Source organism: Rhinichthys klamathensis, unplaced genomic scaffold (genome assembly GCF_029890125.1).
Source record: "Rhinichthys klamathensis goyatoka isolate OS25496 unplaced genomic scaffold, OSU_Roscu_1.1 h1tg000070l_1, whole genome shotgun sequence".
Lineage (NCBI taxonomy): Eukaryota > Metazoa > Chordata > Actinopteri > Cypriniformes > Leuciscidae > Rhinichthys > Rhinichthys klamathensis.
The window spans coordinates 1113729-1134449 of NW_026606613.1; the positions used below are offsets into that span (position 1 = coordinate 1113729).

General features: G+C 37.5%; 2 protein-coding genes across 2 annotated transcripts in view; one reads left to right on the forward strand and one right to left on the reverse strand.

The window, feature by feature from the left end:
- The window catches only part of hid1a (HID1 domain containing a), a 41241-nt gene extending 26533 nt beyond the window's left edge, over positions 1-14708 (reverse strand). Inside the window, exons 1-4 of the mRNA XM_056250536.1 lie at positions 14565-14708; positions 11456-11605; positions 6175-6345; positions 3854-3976 (exon numbers count right to left, since the gene is read on the reverse strand). Coding sequence (XP_056106511.1) covers positions 3854-3976; positions 6175-6345; positions 11456-11605; positions 14565-14630 — 510 coding nt within the window. The 5' untranslated portion in view covers positions 14631-14708. The remainder of the gene's footprint in view (positions 1-3853; positions 3977-6174; positions 6346-11455; positions 11606-14564) is intronic.
- An 805-nt stretch (positions 14709-15513) lies between these two features.
- On the forward strand, positions 15514-20488 carry LOC130084999 (protein FAM104A). The gene is made up of 3 exons (XM_056250552.1): positions 15514-16029; positions 16843-16954; positions 19165-20488. Exons 1-3 carry the CDS (start codon positions 16013-16015, stop codon positions 19372-19374), a joined length of 339 nt encoding a protein of 112 aa, XP_056106527.1. The 5' UTR covers positions 15514-16012; the 3' UTR covers positions 19375-20488.
- Positions 20489-20721: the final 233 nt, after the last annotated feature.

Sequence of the window (20721 nt, forward strand, 5' to 3'; positions counted from 1 at the left end):
TGTTTTTTTTTATAAAATGGCTGATGGTTTGGCTAGATCAGACTATTATCCCTCGGCTGGGATCATGAGAGGCTCAATCTGAGACTGAGTTTAATGTAGATCAAACTGCACACAGACGGACTGACTGAGACAAATCAACTACTGTAACTTCATTACACCGCTGACATATTCACACCATATGATACCGTTTGAACTGGAGTAAATACAGTCAAACCAAAAAATATTCAGACACCAGATATAATTCTTTATATTGTTTTACTAGTGTGTGCAGGACACTATAGTTCACTTATGTAAGTGAGGAGAGCAAAATAAAGTAAACTGTGACACATTATACCCAAAAACTCTTTATACAGTGACTACCAGTAACATTTATACAAATTTGGGACCAATAATTATTCCGACACTTTGAGCTGATCATGTTTTGCTGAAGTTTGAAGACTAAAAATTTACTGTTTAATGTTATTTTTTTGTATTATTTTTCTTATTTATTTTCATAATCATTTCATAATGTATGTTGTACATGTGTGCTGAGCAGAGATATGGGCTGAGCTATATTTTGCATACAAGTATGTGTGCAATGCAACGCTCAACTGATAATGATACATCAAATGTGTTCAGTTCTTTACAAGGAAAGGAATGTTTTTCAACTGATGCAATGTACCACAAATGTATACACTGAGGGAAAGTGGATTGTACCACGTGTAAGCATGAGGTATACGTTCCATTTTAAACATAAGCTACATGTTTTGCTACCTTACAAGGAAGTTGTAAGTCCCAGAGAGGTGTATATAAGCTCAATCTCACTGTACTGACTCAGAGAAACATAAAGGCATGACGGGGTGAGGGGATAGAGAAATGGGGAACAGAGAAACCTGGAATGAAGACCTCCTCTCATGTAGCCTTATTCTTCTATGCCTGTTTCCCTCGCCTGTCTGATACATGTATAAAATAATAAATAGAGATCTCTTGGCAAAATATCTGGTGTAGCGTCCGTGATTCTCTCACTCTGAGTTCTGCTCATATTTTATTATCATTTTCTAAACTATAGCGAATAGACTGTGTTAAATAATGTTAATGTTAAACTGTGTGATAATGTGAGAAATGTTGAAGGTGTCTGAATACATTTTGGTTTGACTGTATGTTCAACACTGTAACAGTTATTTTAATATCCAACTTGACACCCATTTGGTGTGATTTCTAAAGACTGGTCACGATAAGAGCATCCTCACACAACAATCTCCCTAAACCAGGGCTTTTCAACACGTAAAATCCACTTTCTTGAAGAGTTTATCTCCAACGTTGATCAAACGCACCTACTTGTGTCTTTCTAGTAATCCTGAAGACCTTGATTAACTTGTTCAAGTGTATTGATCAGAGTTGGAGCTAAACTCTGCAAGAAAAGTGTTGAGAAAGTTGAGAGACACTTGATTATTGGTAAATGCTAAAGACTGGATGAATGCTAAAGACCAGAGCTGGGTGATGATGATGATGTCATGGCAACACTGATTGGCAGAACACAGACAGAGTCTCAAGCCCTTCACTAAACACTCAAAAAATATATTTAGGTCTAAATTTAAGATTTATGTATTAGAATTTCCATCCATTTGGATTACATCGGTTAAGGAAAACTAATAAACTTAATGTGATGCATATTTGTCAGTATACATTTTACATACTTTAAAAGTCCCCCTGTGGTGAAAATCCAGTTTTTAATGTTGTTTATATGTCTATGTGGTGTTTTTAATGTGCTTTAAGACACACCATGTGTAAATTCATAAGTCGACAGCATTGCTGAGTATTTTCTGCTTAAAACTGCAGTGAACCAAAGACAGTCTTTGAAATCGCTGGTGTTTCTGACGTCACACACTACCTTGTAACCAATCAGATCAACGTGTGATCGTAAATTAAGTTATTTACACTGTTGAAGAGTTGGATTCTCATGCTAAACATGGACAAAGTTTCAAAAAAACAGTTGGACGTTTGAAGGAGTATTTTTTTTTGCCAAATGTTCGTATAGGTTTCGGAAAGTTTTTTCCGAGTATGGCCCTGTATGACGTCATAAAGTTCGGGATTCCTTGTATGGGCAATTCTCCCCAGAAGAGCGCTTGAACACACACACATCTACCAGGGCTGCGTTTCCCAAAAGCATCGTAAGCAAACTGCATCCAAAGCCTAAGCATCGTAAGTCTAAGTTGAGTGTCTAAGTTGAATAACCACCAATGGTCTCTACAATCAACTTAGGCTTACGATGCTTTTGGGAAACGCAGCCCAGAGCGAGAGCAAGAGCAACGCCCATCAATGTGTTTCGTTTGTTGCTCTTGTTTTTTAGACCACGAAATCATCAATGTCACCAAAGACGTGTGTTTGGTAACACTTTACAATAAGGTTCATTAGTTAACAATAGTTAACTACCTTAATTAACATGAACTAAGAATGACCAATACTTCAACAGCATTTATTAATCTTATTTCATTTTAATTTCAACATATACTAATACATTATTATTAGTTAAAACATTAACTCATGTTAACTAATGAACCTTATTGTAAACTTTATTGTGAGTAAAACTGCATCAAATGTCTATGTTTTTTTTAATGCAATACTACTCTATAGGTACTCAAGATTAACATGAGATTGGCAGAAACTGTGTGTGTTATGTGCCCTTTAATGTTTGTAAGTAATTATAGCAGTATTTTAAAATGTATCCGATGTTTAATATCGTACCCATAAGAGCATTACAATAATCTAGCGCATGAACTAACTGTTCCGCACATGACGTAATGTAAATATATGTTTAAGATGGAAGAATGTGGTTTTACAGATACTAGAAACATGGCTTCCAAATGAAAGATTGCAGTCAAAGAGTCTTTAGACGTTTATTCCATACATTTAGCATTATTAATCAGCATATAAAGAGCATTTCACAACAAAAAATTTTTATCATTTTGAAAATTATTTAGAGATGGCAAGGAAACTTTGAAATTACTAGTTAACTTTGTTTTGTCCTCATGATGAGAGTTGTGATTATTAGATTGTGTACATTGTTTGTTTTTAGTAGTTTATTGGTCCATACTAAAATATGTCCATACATAAAAAAAAATAGCCTGTTAAAACATGTGATCTAACCCTTTTTATATTCATATCCCGTTGGGAGAAATATTTACTTTTAAGTATATTTGCCTAAAAATTATAGTCTAGTAAAATATTCACTGTTTTGGCCCAAGATTCTCATCTTTGATGACTATTTTGAGTGTTTAGGTTTTGTATTTTTTTATTTACTAAGTACAATGGCTGCCTCGATGGAAATGTATGTGTATGATTTAATCTTCTAAGGGTAGCATGTACAGAGTGAACAGCAACGGTCCTAGTACTGAGCCTTGTGGTACTCCATGCTGAACTTGTGATCGATAAGACATCTCTGCTACAAACTGATAACGGTCAGATAAGTATGATTTAAACCGCAATTCCACTAATACCAACATAATTTTCGAGTCTATTTAAAAGAATGTTGTGGTCAATGGTGTCAAATGCAGCACTAAGATCAAGTAACACTAATAGAGAGATACAACCACGATCGGATGATAAGAGCAAATCATTTGTGACTCTGATGAGAGCTGTCTCGGTACTATGGTACGGTCTAAATCCGGACTGAAAATCCTCGCAGATATCATTTCTTTCAAAAAAGGAACATAGTTGTGAGTATACTGCCTTTTCTATTAATTTTGACAGAAAATGTAGAATCGAGATTGGCCTGTAATTGACTAATTCTCTAGGATCAAGTTGGAAATCCTCGCTGTCTGAAAACATAACTTGTACAGATGATGAGCTACAAATCTAACAGTGTTGAACTCACAGGTCTTCCTCTCTTGTGGCTTTGAACGGTGAATTCTGGACAGAAAAGCAAGTCAGCAAGAGCCAGTAAGAGAGACTCGGCCAGCGGTCGGGCCCCTTCATCCTCATCCTCCATATCATCCATCTATCCAGAGAAGAAAAGATAAAACTGTACTTCAACTGGTTTACTTTACTTATTACTTACAGCGTACTTGTGTTTTTAACTATAATCTATGACTATAATGCATCTGTTTACTATAATGTATCTGTTAATAACAGCCCTTTGGTCATAATATTTGAAATCTGATGTGTAAAATAGGTTGAAATTGATTTTTAGGAAGTCGGATTTCTCCTAGAGCAAATAACCAACCACAACTAAGACTAGGGATGCTCGATATATCGGTCGCCATATCGGTATCGGCCAATATATGTTTTTTTAATGTTATCGTTATCGGCCCGATAAGAAAATGTGTCCGATATATTAAAGCCGATAAATAATGTGTTATTTCCTTCAGCTGAGACACTTCAGATGCTCATGTTCAACATGATGGTTTTAGATTCCTTGAAATATGATTGAAATCACTTCAAAAAAGCAAAATATAGGCTAGTTAAGTCTGTAATATCGGTTACATAAAATTATCATGAGAACATCATTATAATTGTGTGTTTGGGACATGGATATTAATGATGAGACTTTTGTTTTTGTAATCAGGCTCTCAAAAATTATACTTGGATTTAGATTTATCGGCCAATATATCGGTTATCGGTTTTCAAATATAAAAAAAAAATTATCGGTTATCGGTATCGGCCAAAATGTTCATATTGATGCATCCCTAGCTAAGACACAATGTAAATGCATAAATGTGCTTGTGTGAATGTACTGTATGCTGAGGGACACTCATCTGAGAGCGTTTCATAATCCTACCCTGCTATTTCTGAATGCACTTAAATACAGGTTTGAATTTACATTCGGTTTCTGTGGTTGTTGATAGCACTAAAAGGTTATTATTCATCGTGGTCCTCCTCACCCCCGCTTAGGGTTGCCACCTTCAATACAAAAAAATAAGGGACGCCTGCCGGCGGCCGCGGGGGCCAAAGCCCTCAGGGCCACAATGACCACAGGCCCGACGGTATGCCAATGGTATCATAACTCAAAACATATTTTTCAGGAAAGTAATAAGATCATACCAATGGACACTATAATAAGCTATCTGCTATTGAAATCATTGTGAATAAATCACTCTCTATCACAAACAACGTTAACAAAGTGTGACAATGAGATTACAAAAAAAATGGCCTTTCGTCGGAGTTGTATGTGAGATGTTAACTTATTAACTTATTAAATTAACAGATCCATAACTTATTCACTATAAATTAAACAAATGTGTTGATACTCAAACAAATACTAAATTTGATTGGAAAAAACTATGACTTTAGCAAAGGATCTTGAACATCAAAAACATCAGTAGACCAGTAGTACTGTGCAGTATTGGACTATAGGCGTTAAGTGTACTTGTCACTCCATGCAGCACTGAGTAGCTGTTTCTTTCAAACATGTAACACCATCCAAACAGTGATACCACACATAAATAACCTATAATCTACAAACATTTCTAAATTTAATTATAACACTATTTTTATTATTGGTAAGAAAATCTATTTATGTATTTATTTATTTATGTATTCAGACCTATTGACCTATTCTCTAGATTTGTTAAGCATAAGTCATTTTCTTCACACATGCACATTTTTATTATTAAATATGTAGGCCTATTAAATATCTCTCTCTCTTATTTAAAAAATGCATGTGTCTGACTACCTTAACTATAATAAACAAATCATACCATAATGTATGGATATAATTCATTTACATTGAAACATTATTTCTTAGCAAATGGGCATAGGGTATGGAGCATATGAAAACGTAATCAATCAGAACATTATTGAGCTGATTAAAAAACTGTCATTACACTATGACTATCTGCTTCGGGAGATCCTTAACGTATGAAGAACTGTGAGACGGTGCTTTGATTTCTCTAAGCTAGCATTGCTATCAACTCTCTGCCAAAAGACCCGCCCTCCTCTGACTCTGATTGGCCCTGAACCTGATGTTATTAAACAAACCAATCAAACCAACAATGGCAGCGAGTATTACCCAATCAAGGGTAGAATAGGACGAGTCTTCACAGAATGCGGGTGTTATGATTTGCATGTGATGATGCATTTAAGACAACTCGGAAATACGGGACAAACCGCGTCCCGTATTGATTCAAGACGGGACGCGCTGTTTATTTCACAAATACGGGACGATTCCGTATTTTAAGGGACGGGTGGCAACCCTACCCCCGCTCTGCCAGCGCCAGGGATGGTGGACCAGAAGAAGCCTCTCCAGTCCTGGTCCTCGAAGATGTAGGGCAGGATTCGAGTGAGCATCCGACTGCAGTTCAGCACCATCTGCTTCTCCTTCTCTGAGGGACAACCGGACTCAGCGCCCTGAACCAGCTTTTCCACCGCCTGTGACCACACACACACACACAAACTCATGTCAGAGTATATAGAAAGCTAGTATGACCCGCTACACCCACACATCCACACACACACACTCATGTCAGAGTATATAGAAAGCTAGTATGACCCGCTACACCCACACATCCACACACACACACTCATGTCAGAGTATATAGAAAGCTAGTATGACCCGCTACACCCACACATCCACACACACACTCTCATGTCAGAGTATATAGAAAGCTAGTATGACCCGCTACACCCACACATCCACACACACACTCTCATGTCAGAGTATATAGAAAGCTAGTATGACCCGCTACACCCACACATCCACACACACACTCTCATGTCAGAGTATATAGAAAGCTAGTATGACCCGCTACACCCACACATCCACATACACACACTTACACACACACACTGAGGAGCCGAGTCATGCAGTCAGACTAAAGCCTTATTCGGACGGGACTAGTTTAACATGGAGAGTTGGGTGAAGTAATAATTAGCAGAGCTTCTCAGTGATTTTAGTAATCTCAGTCATCATTACGGACATATCAGTAAAGATTACGGCGACTTTTGCCTTCTGGAAAAAGGTCCGGAAAAATGATCTTAGGTAATGCTAATCTCATGCGAATAGACCCGCTGTAAATACGTAAATATTCCGTCATTTGCTGTTTTAAAGTAGTTTTCCGCGGTTTTTCACGTATGGAGGCGCTTGATGAAGCATTCAGTTGCGTTCTAGACGCTGGGAACAACTCGAGTGTTTTACACACACCACTCAGATCAAAAAAGAAGATGGAAAGCACTCGTTAGAAGCACAGCACTTCTTTTAGCGTTAGATAAGTGCCTATTACTAACATACAATGAATTTATTCAGACCTAACTGTTTTATATATAGAAATATAGGTTATATATGTGTTTGCGCACATGTTATTAGGAAGCAGCGTAATACACACATGCCGACAGGAGGGGGACGGCGCTGTGTAAATCGAGTTACCCATCAGCCATCACACTTCTGCTAGTTTTACTGAGATCTCTTATCCCGTGAGAATTGGCCATTATTATTACAGACGTCCTGTGGTAAAATTACATTACTCCACCTCTCCATGTTAAACTAGTCCCGTCCGAATAGGGCTTAAAACTACCAATTCACGTTTATTTGTATAGCGCTTTTCACAATACATATTTCACAGCAGCTTTACAGAAAGTGCATGAGTTCATATTACAATTTAGAGTGATCTGTTATCAGAGGAGACTGTCTCTAAGTTATGCATTTCAGAAATGTACATATAAAAAATCACAGTTAGATACAAATGTATTAATTTAAACAATGTAATAGTTTAATTCAGAAACAATGAGCTCATTGAAGTAATGAATACTTGTTTGTTTGTTAACAAATGATTATGGCATTTAGAAAATGTCACTGTATTAGATAACTACACATTAAAGCAATAAAGTGTTATTTAGTTTTATTAATATTTTGAATTAGCTTTTATTTTCATATTTTTAGCTTTTATGTTTATTTTAGTTGAGTTTTTAGTGATTTCATTATGTGCTTTTGTGTCTCATTTTATTAGTTATATATTGCTATTTATGTTTAATTTGTTTATATTTATTTCCAGTTAATAATTTTAGTGCTTTAGCCTTAACTTGTCTCAGTTTATTGCCAAGTTAACATTTCTAATTTTCATTTAGTTTAAGTTTTTCAACTAACATTTATATTTTATAAATATAATCAGCTTTATTTTAGTTAGCACAGATGTTTTTAATAGTTTTAGCTAATAATAGCCCTGAATCAATATCTTCAAACTGTTTTCGCACATGCTTTTTTTCTTTTCTTTTTTTTTTAAGAAATAACTTTCCAAGCACAGGTTAAGATCATCGCATTAACTGATCCATCAACATTCGACAAACACAGTACATTCGAACAGTACCACTGTGAAATATTATTACAATAAGTGTTGGTTAAGTTATCTACAAAATTACTTATTACTTAATTACTCACTTACTTATTAAATCCTTAGTTTCTATCAAGCTCAACCAGTTAAACAATACAAGGATAGACATGAAACAGCTCTTTTAATTCTTTCAAATAAATAATATAAAATTGCAGATATTACTCTTGAACTGAACTTGAAGGGAAAAGTTATTAAATTACAGTATATTAATTACTTCTGAATACATCAAACCCAACATTTTTTCAAATGTAAAACAGCTGTTTTCTATGTGAATATATAGCAAAGTGTAATTTATTGAATTTCCTCATCATTACTCCAGTCTTCAGTGTCACATGATCCTTCAGAAATCACTCTAATATGATGATTTGATGATCAAATAAACATTTATGATTATTATCAATGGTGAAAACAATTGAGCATCTTCATATTTTTGTGGAAACAATGATACTTTTTCCATGATTATTAGATGAATAGCAAGTCCAAAAGAACCGCATTTATTTGACATATAATCTTGCATTATAATAGTCTTTACTGTCACCTTTGATCAATATAATGCATATCATATTTATTGAATGTTTTATGTTTTAAATATTACTCACCCCAAGCTTTTAAAAAGCAGTGTAAACCATATTATATATAAAGCTTTTTTTTGTGAAATGTTTTGTTCAAAATGTGTGTTAGCATTATCTTCCTATAAAATAACCCCCCCTTGATGTCTTCTGTTAGACATTCACACAAGTTTAAAACTTCTTGGAGCCACTGTGAAATTAAACCGAGTACATGTGCACAATCATTTCCAAATAATGTGTCACACTAATATAACCTCTCTATGATGGCCTGATGCACTGTAAACCCTAACGCTCAAAATAATCAATTGGTTTGAGTAGGACAAACTTAAATTAAACTAATTAGTTCAGTCAAATTAACTTTTATGAGTATTTAGCACTTCCTTTTTCTTTCAAGTTCACAGAACTGATATATTTAAGTAAACTGAACTGTTTCATTGGTTTGAGTTTTATGGAATTATTTCTTTTAATTTAGACGAACTTAAGTTTAACTGAAACGGCTGGGATGTCTATTTCCCAGCATGCTTTGCCGATGGCACTCTAAAGGGAGAGTAAATGCTACAAATAAGTGTAATATAATGGAGTTTTTTATGCAAGATTAATGTTAAGTTGGAGATTTAGTAGTGATTAATTTGATGTTTTGTTATGCTAATTTTGAAGATTTTCTGTTAAAGTTGGTGTTAGGATAGTTACCATCATGGTGACGAGTGGTGCATGAGCTTGATTTGAGAGCAAATTCAGCCTTTTTATTGCTGCACTCATACAACAAGTGCTACTGTTTAACATATTATTGTTAACAAATTATTATGATAGCAAACTAGCTTGTTAAAGCTAGCTAAGTGTTCACATTGAGATTACATGAAAGTTTTAGCTGAGGAGAACAACAGACGTTAACACTTCTCTCTCTCGCCCGCCAGCATGTGAGCCTGAAGACTTTGAAGATTTCTAATCATGTTTTCCCTCTGATGGGCAGTCTCAAACAGGAAGTGCAAGGATTGAGACAGGAAGGGGAAAGTAAAGCTGTTTCCTGCACCAGCAACTCCAGATTCTCACAGTCACCGCCTAATATTGATGAGGCACACTCTCTAATGATGCTCACACTTTTTTTTGTAGTGTCCTTGTTACACTTGTTACATGTAATTACTGTAAATATCCCACTTAACATTATTCTTGCACAAAAAAAAGCTTAATTTTAGCATGTACTCTCCCTTTCGAGTGTCATGGCAAAGCATGCTGGGAGATAGAAATCTCAGCCCAGAGTCAGTTAAATTTAAGTTAAATTAATTTAAGTTAATTCAACTAAATAAAATTAAAAGAAACAAGTTCATAAAACTCAAAACAATAAAACATTTCAGATAACTTAAAATGTGTCAATTTTGTGAACTCAAAAGAAAAAAAAGTTCTAAATACTCATAAAAGTTTATTTGATTTAACTAATTTGTTTAATTTGAGTTGGCTCTACTTAAACCAGTTAATTAATTTGTAAACAGTAGTAACTATAAAGTATGTATAATTATAGGCAACTATCCTAAAAAAAAGTGTGTGTGTGTGTGTGTGTGTGTGTGTGTGTGTGTGTGTGTGTGTGTGTGTCTGGCTGTGTGTGTGTGTGTGTGTGTGTGTGTGTGTGTGTGTGTGTGTGTGTGTGTCTGTGTGCGTGTGTGTCTGTGTGCGTGTGTGTGTCTGTGTCTGTGTGTGTGTGTGTGTGTGTGTCTGTGTCTGTGTGCGTGTGTGTCTGTGTGCATGTGTGTGTGTGTGTGTGTGTGTGTGTGTGTGTCTGTGTCTGTGTGTGTGTGTGTCTGGCTGTGTGTGTGTGTCTGTGTGCGTGTGTGTCTGTGTGCGTGTGTGTGTGTCTGGCTGTGTGTGTGTGTGTGTGTGTGTGTGTCTGTGTGCGTGTGTGTCTGTGTGCGTGTGTGTGTGTGTGTGTGTCTGTGTGTGTGTGTGTCTGTGTGTGTATGTGTGTGTGTGTGTGTGTGTGTGTGTGTGTGTGTGTCTGGCTGTGTGTGTGTGTCTGTGTGCGTGTGTGTCTGTGTGCGTGTGTGTGTGTGTCTGGCTGTGTGTGTGTGTGTGTGTGTGTGTGTGTGTGTGTGTGTGTGTGTGTGTGTGTGTCTGTGTGCGTGTGTGTCTGTGTGCGTGTGTGTGTGTGTGTGTGTGTGTGTGTGTGTCTGTGTGTGTGTGTGTGTGTGTGTGTGTGTGTGTGTGTGTGTGTGTGTGCGCGTCGTGGCTTCCGTGAACTCACTCTGAGGCCCACACAGAAGAAAATTAATAGTTGAATAAAGTCGTTATTTTAGTTTTTTTGCGCACAAAAAGTATTCTCGTCGCTTGATAAACTTGAGTCACTGCAGTCACTCGGACTATTTTAACGATGTTTTTACTCACTTTTCTGGGCCGGCAGAATTAAATTACAATGGAAGCCTATGGAGGAGTGATCCAGCTCTCAGATTTAATCAAAAATATCTTAATTTGTGTTGCGAAGATGAACGAAGGTTTTACGGGGTTGGAACAACATGAGGGAGAGTCATTACTGACACAATATTAATTTTTGGGTGAACTAACCCTTTAATGTCACCGTGTAACCGGTGTGGTTTATACCTTGTAGCAGAGAGTTGCCAGATTGGAGGGCGACTCCTCTCGCACGGCTCTGATCTCAGCGGCCGGCACCAGGGCAAACACGTCCTGGACACTGGTGGCGCTGTCCGCCCAGAACTGATCCCAGAACGCATCGTCTGTGGCCTCCACGGGCTGAGGAGGAGGAACACACCGGTTGATTATGATTTCACTTTTCTAACTTTAGTTAGTGTGTGATGTTCCCGTTTGAGTGTAAACAACATCTGCAAAGTTACAGCGCTCAAAGTTCAAAGCAAAGGGAGATATTTTCTTTTACAGAAATGGCTTTATAAGGACTACAACAAACGGCTGGTAGGAACTACAATGAGCTTCTTCCCGGGTTAGTGAAATCACAAACCCTAACATTTACATAAACCCCGCCCCCGGTACACGATTTATAGATTATCATGACAGAATATGCTAATCAATGACTAAGATAACCACATCAGCTTCATAAATGCATCAACTAGCCATTCAGAAATGTTGTCTACATGTTGTCACTTCTCCTTGAGTCTCTCCATCTTTGTCCGACTTCGGTTTGAACATAAAAGACACAAGCTCTTGAAGCTCCGCCCCCTGCGCCGGGAGCAGCCGCTCATTTGCATTTAAAGGGACACACACAGAAACGGTGCGTTTTTGCTCACCCTCAAAAAGCGACAATTTTAACATGCTATATAAAAATATCTGTGTGGTATTTTGAGCTAAAACTTCACACACACTCTCTGGGGACATCAGAGACTTACATCTTGTGAAAAGGGCATTATAGGACACTTTTAACACACATGCAAATCCGTTCAGACTGAAGCAACAGCTGGGCTGAGCCAAACACACATCAATATTTGATTAACAGTTCAAAATAATGATGCAATCACTGGCAGAGAACAAGAAACCGATGGTCAGGTTATGAAAAGTAAAGTTTCGAGGCGTCTCGTGGTGTGACGTTCCCATCAAAACACTGTTTTAAACAACATTTTATGAGCTCACACACTAATTAAAAGACTAAATGGAACATTTCCTTGAACCTAACGTTTAATTTGTCACCTTTATACAAAAGATAGGGATGGAAATCAAATACTGAAGGGCAGGAATCAGATACTTGTTATAAAATTAATATTTTGATTCCTCTTATTGATTCCTTTGTGAGCGTTTGAATATGACTTTAAGCCAGTCAAGCGTGAGGCGACCGCAGGCGTGTGTATCAGTGTACTGGACCCGTGCAGCTCTTAAAGTGACAGTGTATATTTTATTTATAAAGTGCAGTGTTATTTACACTTGATTACAGTTTCTGTGCCTGAATACCTGAAAATCTTAAAACACTGTTTATTTCAGTCGTATCTATGAGTGTTTACTTGTCTTTAATAATGCTTGACATGTGAATCATAACATTACGAACTTTGATTTGAAGCAAAAAAGTATTTGGAAATCGAACAAAAGTACAAAGGTACAAGACTGTGAACTTAACGGCTTTAGTGAGGGAAAAGAACTACAATCCCATGAAGCTTTGCCAACACCATAGAAAACAATGGAGAAATATAAAACTAGCCTACTCATTTATAAATACATTATATTTAAATTGTATATATAAGTATATTGAGAATGAAGGAAGATCGACTTGATTACGTCATTCACAGTGAATCATGGGGGTGGGCGGAGCTTGTTTTCGACTCTCTGATTGGTGGAATTTTCTGTGCAGCATCATGGGTAATGTAGTTTTCACCATGAATTCTGCAGTTGAAGTTGATAGTTGAAATAATGCAGGCTGACAGCTTTAACGGAAGCAAATACTATCGCTTAACAAGCTCACAGTAGATCTGTCATTAAAGGTTTATAAGTTCTCATTAAAAATCAATTTCTCTGTGGAGAAAAGTTTTACTTTTAGTTTTTAACTTTAAAAACACTGCTTTTGTATGCACTGGTCAGTTTTGAGATTTTGGGCTATTTGGCTCTTCATAACATGTAGTTTCAGATTAATGGAAAAAACATCCAAAATACACTTTTACCTGTTTGTTTTATTGCATTTGATTCTGTAGATTTCCATACAAAGGTCGTTTTCTCAAATTAAGTTTTCAGAAATCTTTGATCAATCACTAAACTTCACAGTTTTATTCCTATCAATATTCAGAGGGGTTTGTTCATATTGAACATGTTCTTAATTTGCCTGATTTTAATCAACATTTTATTCCAAATCATAGTGATTTTTTTTTTTTTTTTTTTTTTTTTGGCTGTTTACAGTACTTTCTGAATTATTTCCAAAACATCCCCTTTGTTAAAACCTTTGAGACTGGTTTCATCAGACGTTCAGATTTCTGTTCTGGAAATGTATGCAAATCAGTGCCTATGTAATTAGATAATGCCTCATTTGCATATTTAAACATAATTTCAGAAAACTTGTAATACAAAAAATCTTTGCGATCTTAATGTAATCAATCAACTAGGGAAGTATGGTGATAACTATTAGTTACATTATTTTTATCCTATTCCCCTGGGGTATTTTGCCTTAATATTAAAATATCTTTGGATGACTGACAGTTAAAAACTTAAGACGTCACGACAGTATTGGGGCGGGTCTAACATACGTCATCTATTTTTCCCCAACATAAAACAAAACTTATATTTAAAAAAAACAACAATCTAAAATAGACGAAATACATCTTAAGCATTCATTTATTTAGCAAGGTTTATGCTTAAAACTGGAAAAAAAATATAAACGACACAAAAAAAACAGTTATGCAGTTTAGCGCAACGCTGTTTTATCTTCGAAAAATATCTAGCGGTTAGATTTTTTTTTTTCATAATATTATAATACAGCTTTGCAATACAATTAAATATTTTACAAAGTTCAATATGAATGAGCGACAGAATGCAGATTGACATATTAACACGTACATGACACCTGTCACAAGAACCATTCTTCTGAATGAAACACCAGTGCACCACTACAACATATAAATATATAAATGCTACATTAAGGTTGTAAGTTATATGTAAATAATAATTTTCTGTGAGGTCTCACGGTCCATCTGGAAACAAACACGCACGCGCGCGCGCGCTCCTAATAACCGCCTCGAATAATAACAGCAGCATCGACACAAACCTGTGTTTTTGTGGTCAGCTGTATCACCGCCTTCCTGAAATTTAGCTTCGAGTCCGTATTTCCCATTTTCTCCTGATATGTAGGTTTAATGATGAGGCGCAGCTCTAATCCCCGTCACCTCCTCCTCTCTCTCTGTGTGTGTGTGTGTGTCATTTGCGGAGGCGGCGGGGCTGCGCTAAACACACACATTTCCGGCACGAGCATTTAATATTCCTACTATGGGAAGGATTTTCTCATGAATATTAATTAGAAGGAGGTTCCGTAACTCATTCGGCTTAACTGATTGGTTAAACGGCAGGCCCTGAGTCAGCTGACTCCTGAATATTACCATTAGTTTGGTTACGTAACTGGACGCCCCAGAAAGGTTACTAAGCAACGTCAGTCGGCTCTAATTCATATTCATAAGCCAGGCCTCTGCCTACATAGCCATAGTAGGATTAATAAATTCCAAACGCACCAGGCAGTTGCTAGGAAAACACTGTTTAGCAAATTTCCCTTTGAATCTTTTACTTTTTCTCAGCATCGCAACCCATTTTCCAAATACAGTATATAACGTTATCGAAGTAACACAATCGTTTGTATAAAAAAAATCTGTACAGAAAACATCATTTAAAAAAAACTAGCCTTCCGATAAAGCAGATTCTAAAAAAAATCAGTTTATTTTCGTGGAAAAAGAACGCATGTTTACATTTGAATACACGTTTGGAGTTACAAAGAAAACAGTGCATCAGCTGTTATAAATATGATCACGTGCGTCACGCGATGTACCCGACCGCAATATTTGGGAAATGTCCTTATAAATCGTTATAGCTGCATGGATAAAATCATAAAACACAAATGTGTTCTTGAATAAATTAGGATGAGGAGAGGCGCTCGTGCACATATGACGTGATGTCATCACGCGATCAGCCAATCCCGCACCGCCCTCGTGTTTTACAGGCTTGAGTTTCGCGCATGCGCAGTGGCATGTAAATAACAGCATCCGCGGTGGCGTGTTTTTGTGTCGCGCAGGCTCATTAAATAGACGAATAGCCGGTTTATACTCACAAAGAACCTTATTATATCTGCTACGTTTATAAAAGTACGACTCCAAGAAGAATACAGCGTTAAATTAGTCGAATATCCCGCGAGGTTTTGCAGCTAAGTGAGTGAAGTGTCGGTTAGCACACAGCTATGATAGAGACTAGCCGGATGAGTTTGAGTCTGACACGTTTATGAAGGCAGAATTGATCAAATACGACCTTCGCTTGTTTTCTTACATGTAATTTAGTGATTTGAACGCCATCGAGCCGCTTTGAGCCGAACATGTCGTGTGTGTGTGTGTGTTAAGCTGTTAGCAGAGGTGTGATGAAGTGTTGAGTGTAGCATGACACAGCAGGGTGTTGATCAGAGCTGATCCAAGAGCTCAATAAAACACGCAAAGATACGAGATCGTGGCATTCACAGACATGCTGACAGAAAACAGGTGAGAAGACATTATTATTACATCAAAATATCATAATACGACATGTCTAGTAGTAACGTTGATCCCAGAGGGGCAGATCTGTCTCTGTTTTCTATTATTATTCACAAACTCAGAGATAGGGAATGTGCTAGATTGTAGCATTCATATCAGAATTAAGAAACTTAATATGCAATTAAGCATTATACAGATAAATATAATCTAGAATATACAGTCAAACCAAAAATTATTCAGACGCCAGATATCATTTTTTATATTTTTTTACTAGTGTGTGCAGGACACTATAGTTCACTTATGTAAGTGAGGAGAGCAAAATAAAGTAAACTGTGACACATTATACCCAGAAACTCTTCATACAGTGACGACCAGTAACATTTATACATATTTGGGAGCAATAATGATTCCTCCACTTTGAGCTGATCGTGTTTTGCTGAAGTGTTTTTTCTTTAATTGCTAATGCTCTTCTTACACACAGACTGAACAACATGAAGCATTGCTTGGTAATCGGTTGAGCTAAACTGGTATTATCTAATTGTGTAGTTAAATTTAACAGCTGACAGATACTCAACATAATTCATCTGTGAGAGTCTAACAGAAGGACGGACAAAACCAGTGAAATATCCACTGATCTAAGTCATATTTTATTACCATTTTTCTAAACTATAGCGAATAAACCGTGATAATTTGAGAAATCTTGAAGGTGTCTGACTCTGAATACATTTTAGTTCGACTATATGTGACAAGTGTGTTTAATAAAATGGTTCAAATACTAATGTGATGCTGCTGTTGTTGATCGTCTGCACTGATGTTGTGAAGGAAACGCCAGCGCGCTGAAGGTGATGATGAAGATGCTCAGATGCCTCAGGCCAAAAGACTGAGTTCGGCCCTCCAGAGCCCTGAGACGGGCAGGGAATCATGGGAGTCTGAGGTATGAAGGGAAATCAACCACACGTCACCAGGTTTTGAGTAGATGCATCTTACGGACACTGCGACGGTCATGATATGATGTTAACATAATAACATCATGCAGATTTAAAGTTAAGGCCCGTTCACACCAAGTAACTATATAATCTTAACCAGAAAGGTATAGTTGTAGAAATTGCTCTAAATGTTAAAGAATAGCAGAGTCCACCACACCACTACAACTATAACACTAACCGCACAGAGGAATGATATCCTTGGAATCACTTTCAGAACTACTTTTTCAATGATAAAAACATTGACAGCCAATCAGAATCCATCCTGCTCCACAGACCTCCAGCATTTAAAGCGGCAGACGACACGATTATGGCACACGCTCAAAACAAGCACAACGATATTGTGCGTTGGTGTGGACGCTAATATAGTTATCGCTCCTGGGTAGGCCTTACTTCGGCAATGAGGTCGTGCCATGGCGTATCGATCTTCTGTTAGTCATACTAGCAACTGCGGGGGTTTGTGAGTGGATGAAAAGCTAATAAGGAGTTAAATCCCTACATTTAGGATGCAATATTACATATATTTTTATACCATGGTCTGCATGAATACTTGATTCTGATCTGACCTTTTAATGCACAGGTAGTTCCAGTCAGTTTGATCACCGTTCTGTATTAATGTGCTGTTTTCATTGAAACACACACACACACACACACACACAGAGAGAGATCGGAGATTGTGCTATGTACACACAGAGACATTCAGGAGCACAGAAACTTGTTATAAACACTGTGTCTTTTATTTAAATGCTATAATTCATTCATTCATTGAAATAAATGTAATCTTACGCACTACTTTATCTCGGATTCAAAGCGAGCGTAATGTTAGATCTAACTGACGAAAACATCCCTCATTTTAACCCTCCCAGTCAAATACTGCACCGCAAACGTCAATAACAGATTTAAATTGTCAAAGCTGGCAAATTACCATTATTTATTTATTTATTTATTTATTTATTTATTTATATATATAAGCGAATATTGTCACAATTGACCGTTCGCAAAGCTCCGCCCCCTTTAGTTACTGTTGCTATGTCCGACAAGCCACACCGCTCTCACACACACACACCATGTTCTCACAGACAGACCAGGTTACTTTTGATATGAAACAAAGTCTCACCTTTCAAATTTGGTCATTTTTTAACTAAATTTAAACAATAAATACCGTTTTGTGGCTCTTTAATGTGTCTGACAGATCGCTGCCTCAGTTAAAGCTGCTCGTGAACCGATCATCTCTTCCTTCTAGTTAATTTATAGCATCAATTAAACATGAGTGAACAACAGAAGGAGTGTGTTTTAACCGCGGAAAGACGTCAGTTCACAGTTTTTCAAGTTCAAATCCTCCAGCGTTAATCTACTAACTCAAAAATGGCGGATGGTGGATTATGATTGGTCAGATCGCCTGTCAATCAAACTCCCTGCGAAGGGTCAATTCCACAGTGCAAAGTGATCCAATAATGATCTAATCATAGACTGTTTAGCATTTTCCTATTTAGATCCAAACAGCGACTTCTTTCTTTGGGACAGGCAGTGTATATTGAACCCGACAGCTACCCTGCAGTTTGTGTGTGAGCGCCACAAAGCCAGAAAATGGAAAACAAAATGTATGTTTAAATATTAGATTTTAAAAAAACTGCCTTTGGCTTGTATTGTAATACAGTTGAGAAAGTGAAGTGTAGGAATGGCATCGGGACATGAAACTCCAAACTTGAACCAAAGACTGTAGAATAACACAAGACGCGTCACTCGTATGGGTTTTGAATGGGGAAAAGTGCAACGCTCCATATGGCGGAATAAGTCTCGCCTTCTCAATAAGAGCCAATCGCAGATTGGTAAAGTCATTGGAAAAAAAAAATAGTTTTTGTCATGATTCGAGCGTTTAGAAACAAAATTTATGAGACCGTTGTTGTCAGATTTAATTGGGGATTTCAAATATGAGATTTAATCGTAAGCTTGGCGAACATTTTCGGAGAATTTGATGTTTCCCCATTCAAAGAGATATGAGCTGCACTTGCGTTTCTAAGATGGCCGCCGAGTGACTCGTCTTAAAGGGACTTTGGGAATATTCTTACACCACAAGATATAGTCCCTGACGAGGTTCTTAAAGGGACCAAATTTCTCAAAGATGTTGCTGACCTGATCTTGCGGTGGTTCTTCTTCACAGTCGTCCAGTAGCGAGAGCTGGATCAGCAGTCCGGATCAGTCCGCCACCGGGAGCAACAGTGGACCGGACCTCATCGGGCCCATCAGTCCCATCAGTGCCTCCAAGCAGTCGGGACACATGGACCCGCTGTCCTACCAGCACATCAACAGAGTCCTGCGGGAAGCCCACTTCCACAGCTTACAGAGCCGAGCCCAGGCCAAGCACAGATGACTTTCAGGAAAACACAATCCCACAGTGTGGTCAGAAGTGCCGACTTCGGCACCAAGTCGCTACTGAAATTTTAAAAACGTGATGCTTTGAGCGCTGTCGAGCGTAATCATAACCGCCTCTGATTGGCCGTTGTGTTCATGAGCTCGTCGGATTTGTCTGTGATTGGCTACAATGATCAACGCACGGGAGCGTTTGAAAGTGTTTTGATCCGCTGATCGACGCCTGTTTTCAAACGCTCACGTGTGTGTCTGTGTAAGCGTTTGCTGAAGAGCGTCATTGATGTATATTCACAACATGTTTTTGAAGCGCTGATAAATTGTAGCCAATCACAGACATATTTGATGAGTGTGTGAGTACAATGTCCAATCAGAGGCGTTTATGATTGCGCTCAAAGCGTCACATGTTTAAAATGTCAGTATTGACTTTGTACCGAAGTCGGTACTTTTGACAACACTACAATCCCAGTAGCGACAGGGTAAAACCTCTTCATCTCCATCCTCATTCAAACCTGCTTTCCTTGATATCTCTCTCTCTCTCTCTCTCTCTCTCTCTCTCTCTCTCTCTCTCTCTCTCTCTCTCTCTCTGTTATGTTGAAATGTCATCGGATGGAAAACACCCCCTGGTACTGTACGCTCTCTGACTAACTAGAGCACAAAAGTGTTCATTGTAAGCAATAACGGCTTGACTATGATGCAAACTTTTGTGACTTTCACACTGTGTGTATTTTTTTTTTTTTTCAGCTGTATTGAGAATAAAGGAACATTTTAGTGGGGGTATTTGCACTTGTTGATCAAAAAATATTGATTCGGACCACTTATAGTGACTCAGCTGTGCACATTTGTAGACGGGAGGCATATGAAACATGGCAGAATATTGTGTTGGTTAGTTTGCAGTGCTGTAACGAATGCGTGGAGAAGTAAAGCTGGTTGCTCATCCAGGCGTCAGGCCTTCGAGACCCTGCCGAGGTTTTCTTGCGTGCTGTTCGAACTCAGATTGCATTTTAAAAGATTGTTGTTTATTTTTAACTATACCTTTTTGTATGGAAAGATGTACATTTACATTTTACATTCAGATCATCTACATTTCTAAATAAAGATGGATGTTCTTAAGCAAACCAGTGTGACTAACTGTTTATTTTTGCCATTAAAGGATTAGTTCACTTCAGAAGTAACATTTCCTGATAATTTGTTTCATCCAAGATGTTCATGTCTTTCTTTCTTCAGTCGAAAAAGGTTTCTGAGGAAAACGTTCCAGGATGTTTCTCCATATAGTGACTTCAATGGGGTCGAAGGTCCAAATGTGAGTTTCAGGGCAGCTTCAAAGTCTCGACACGATCCCAGCCGAGGA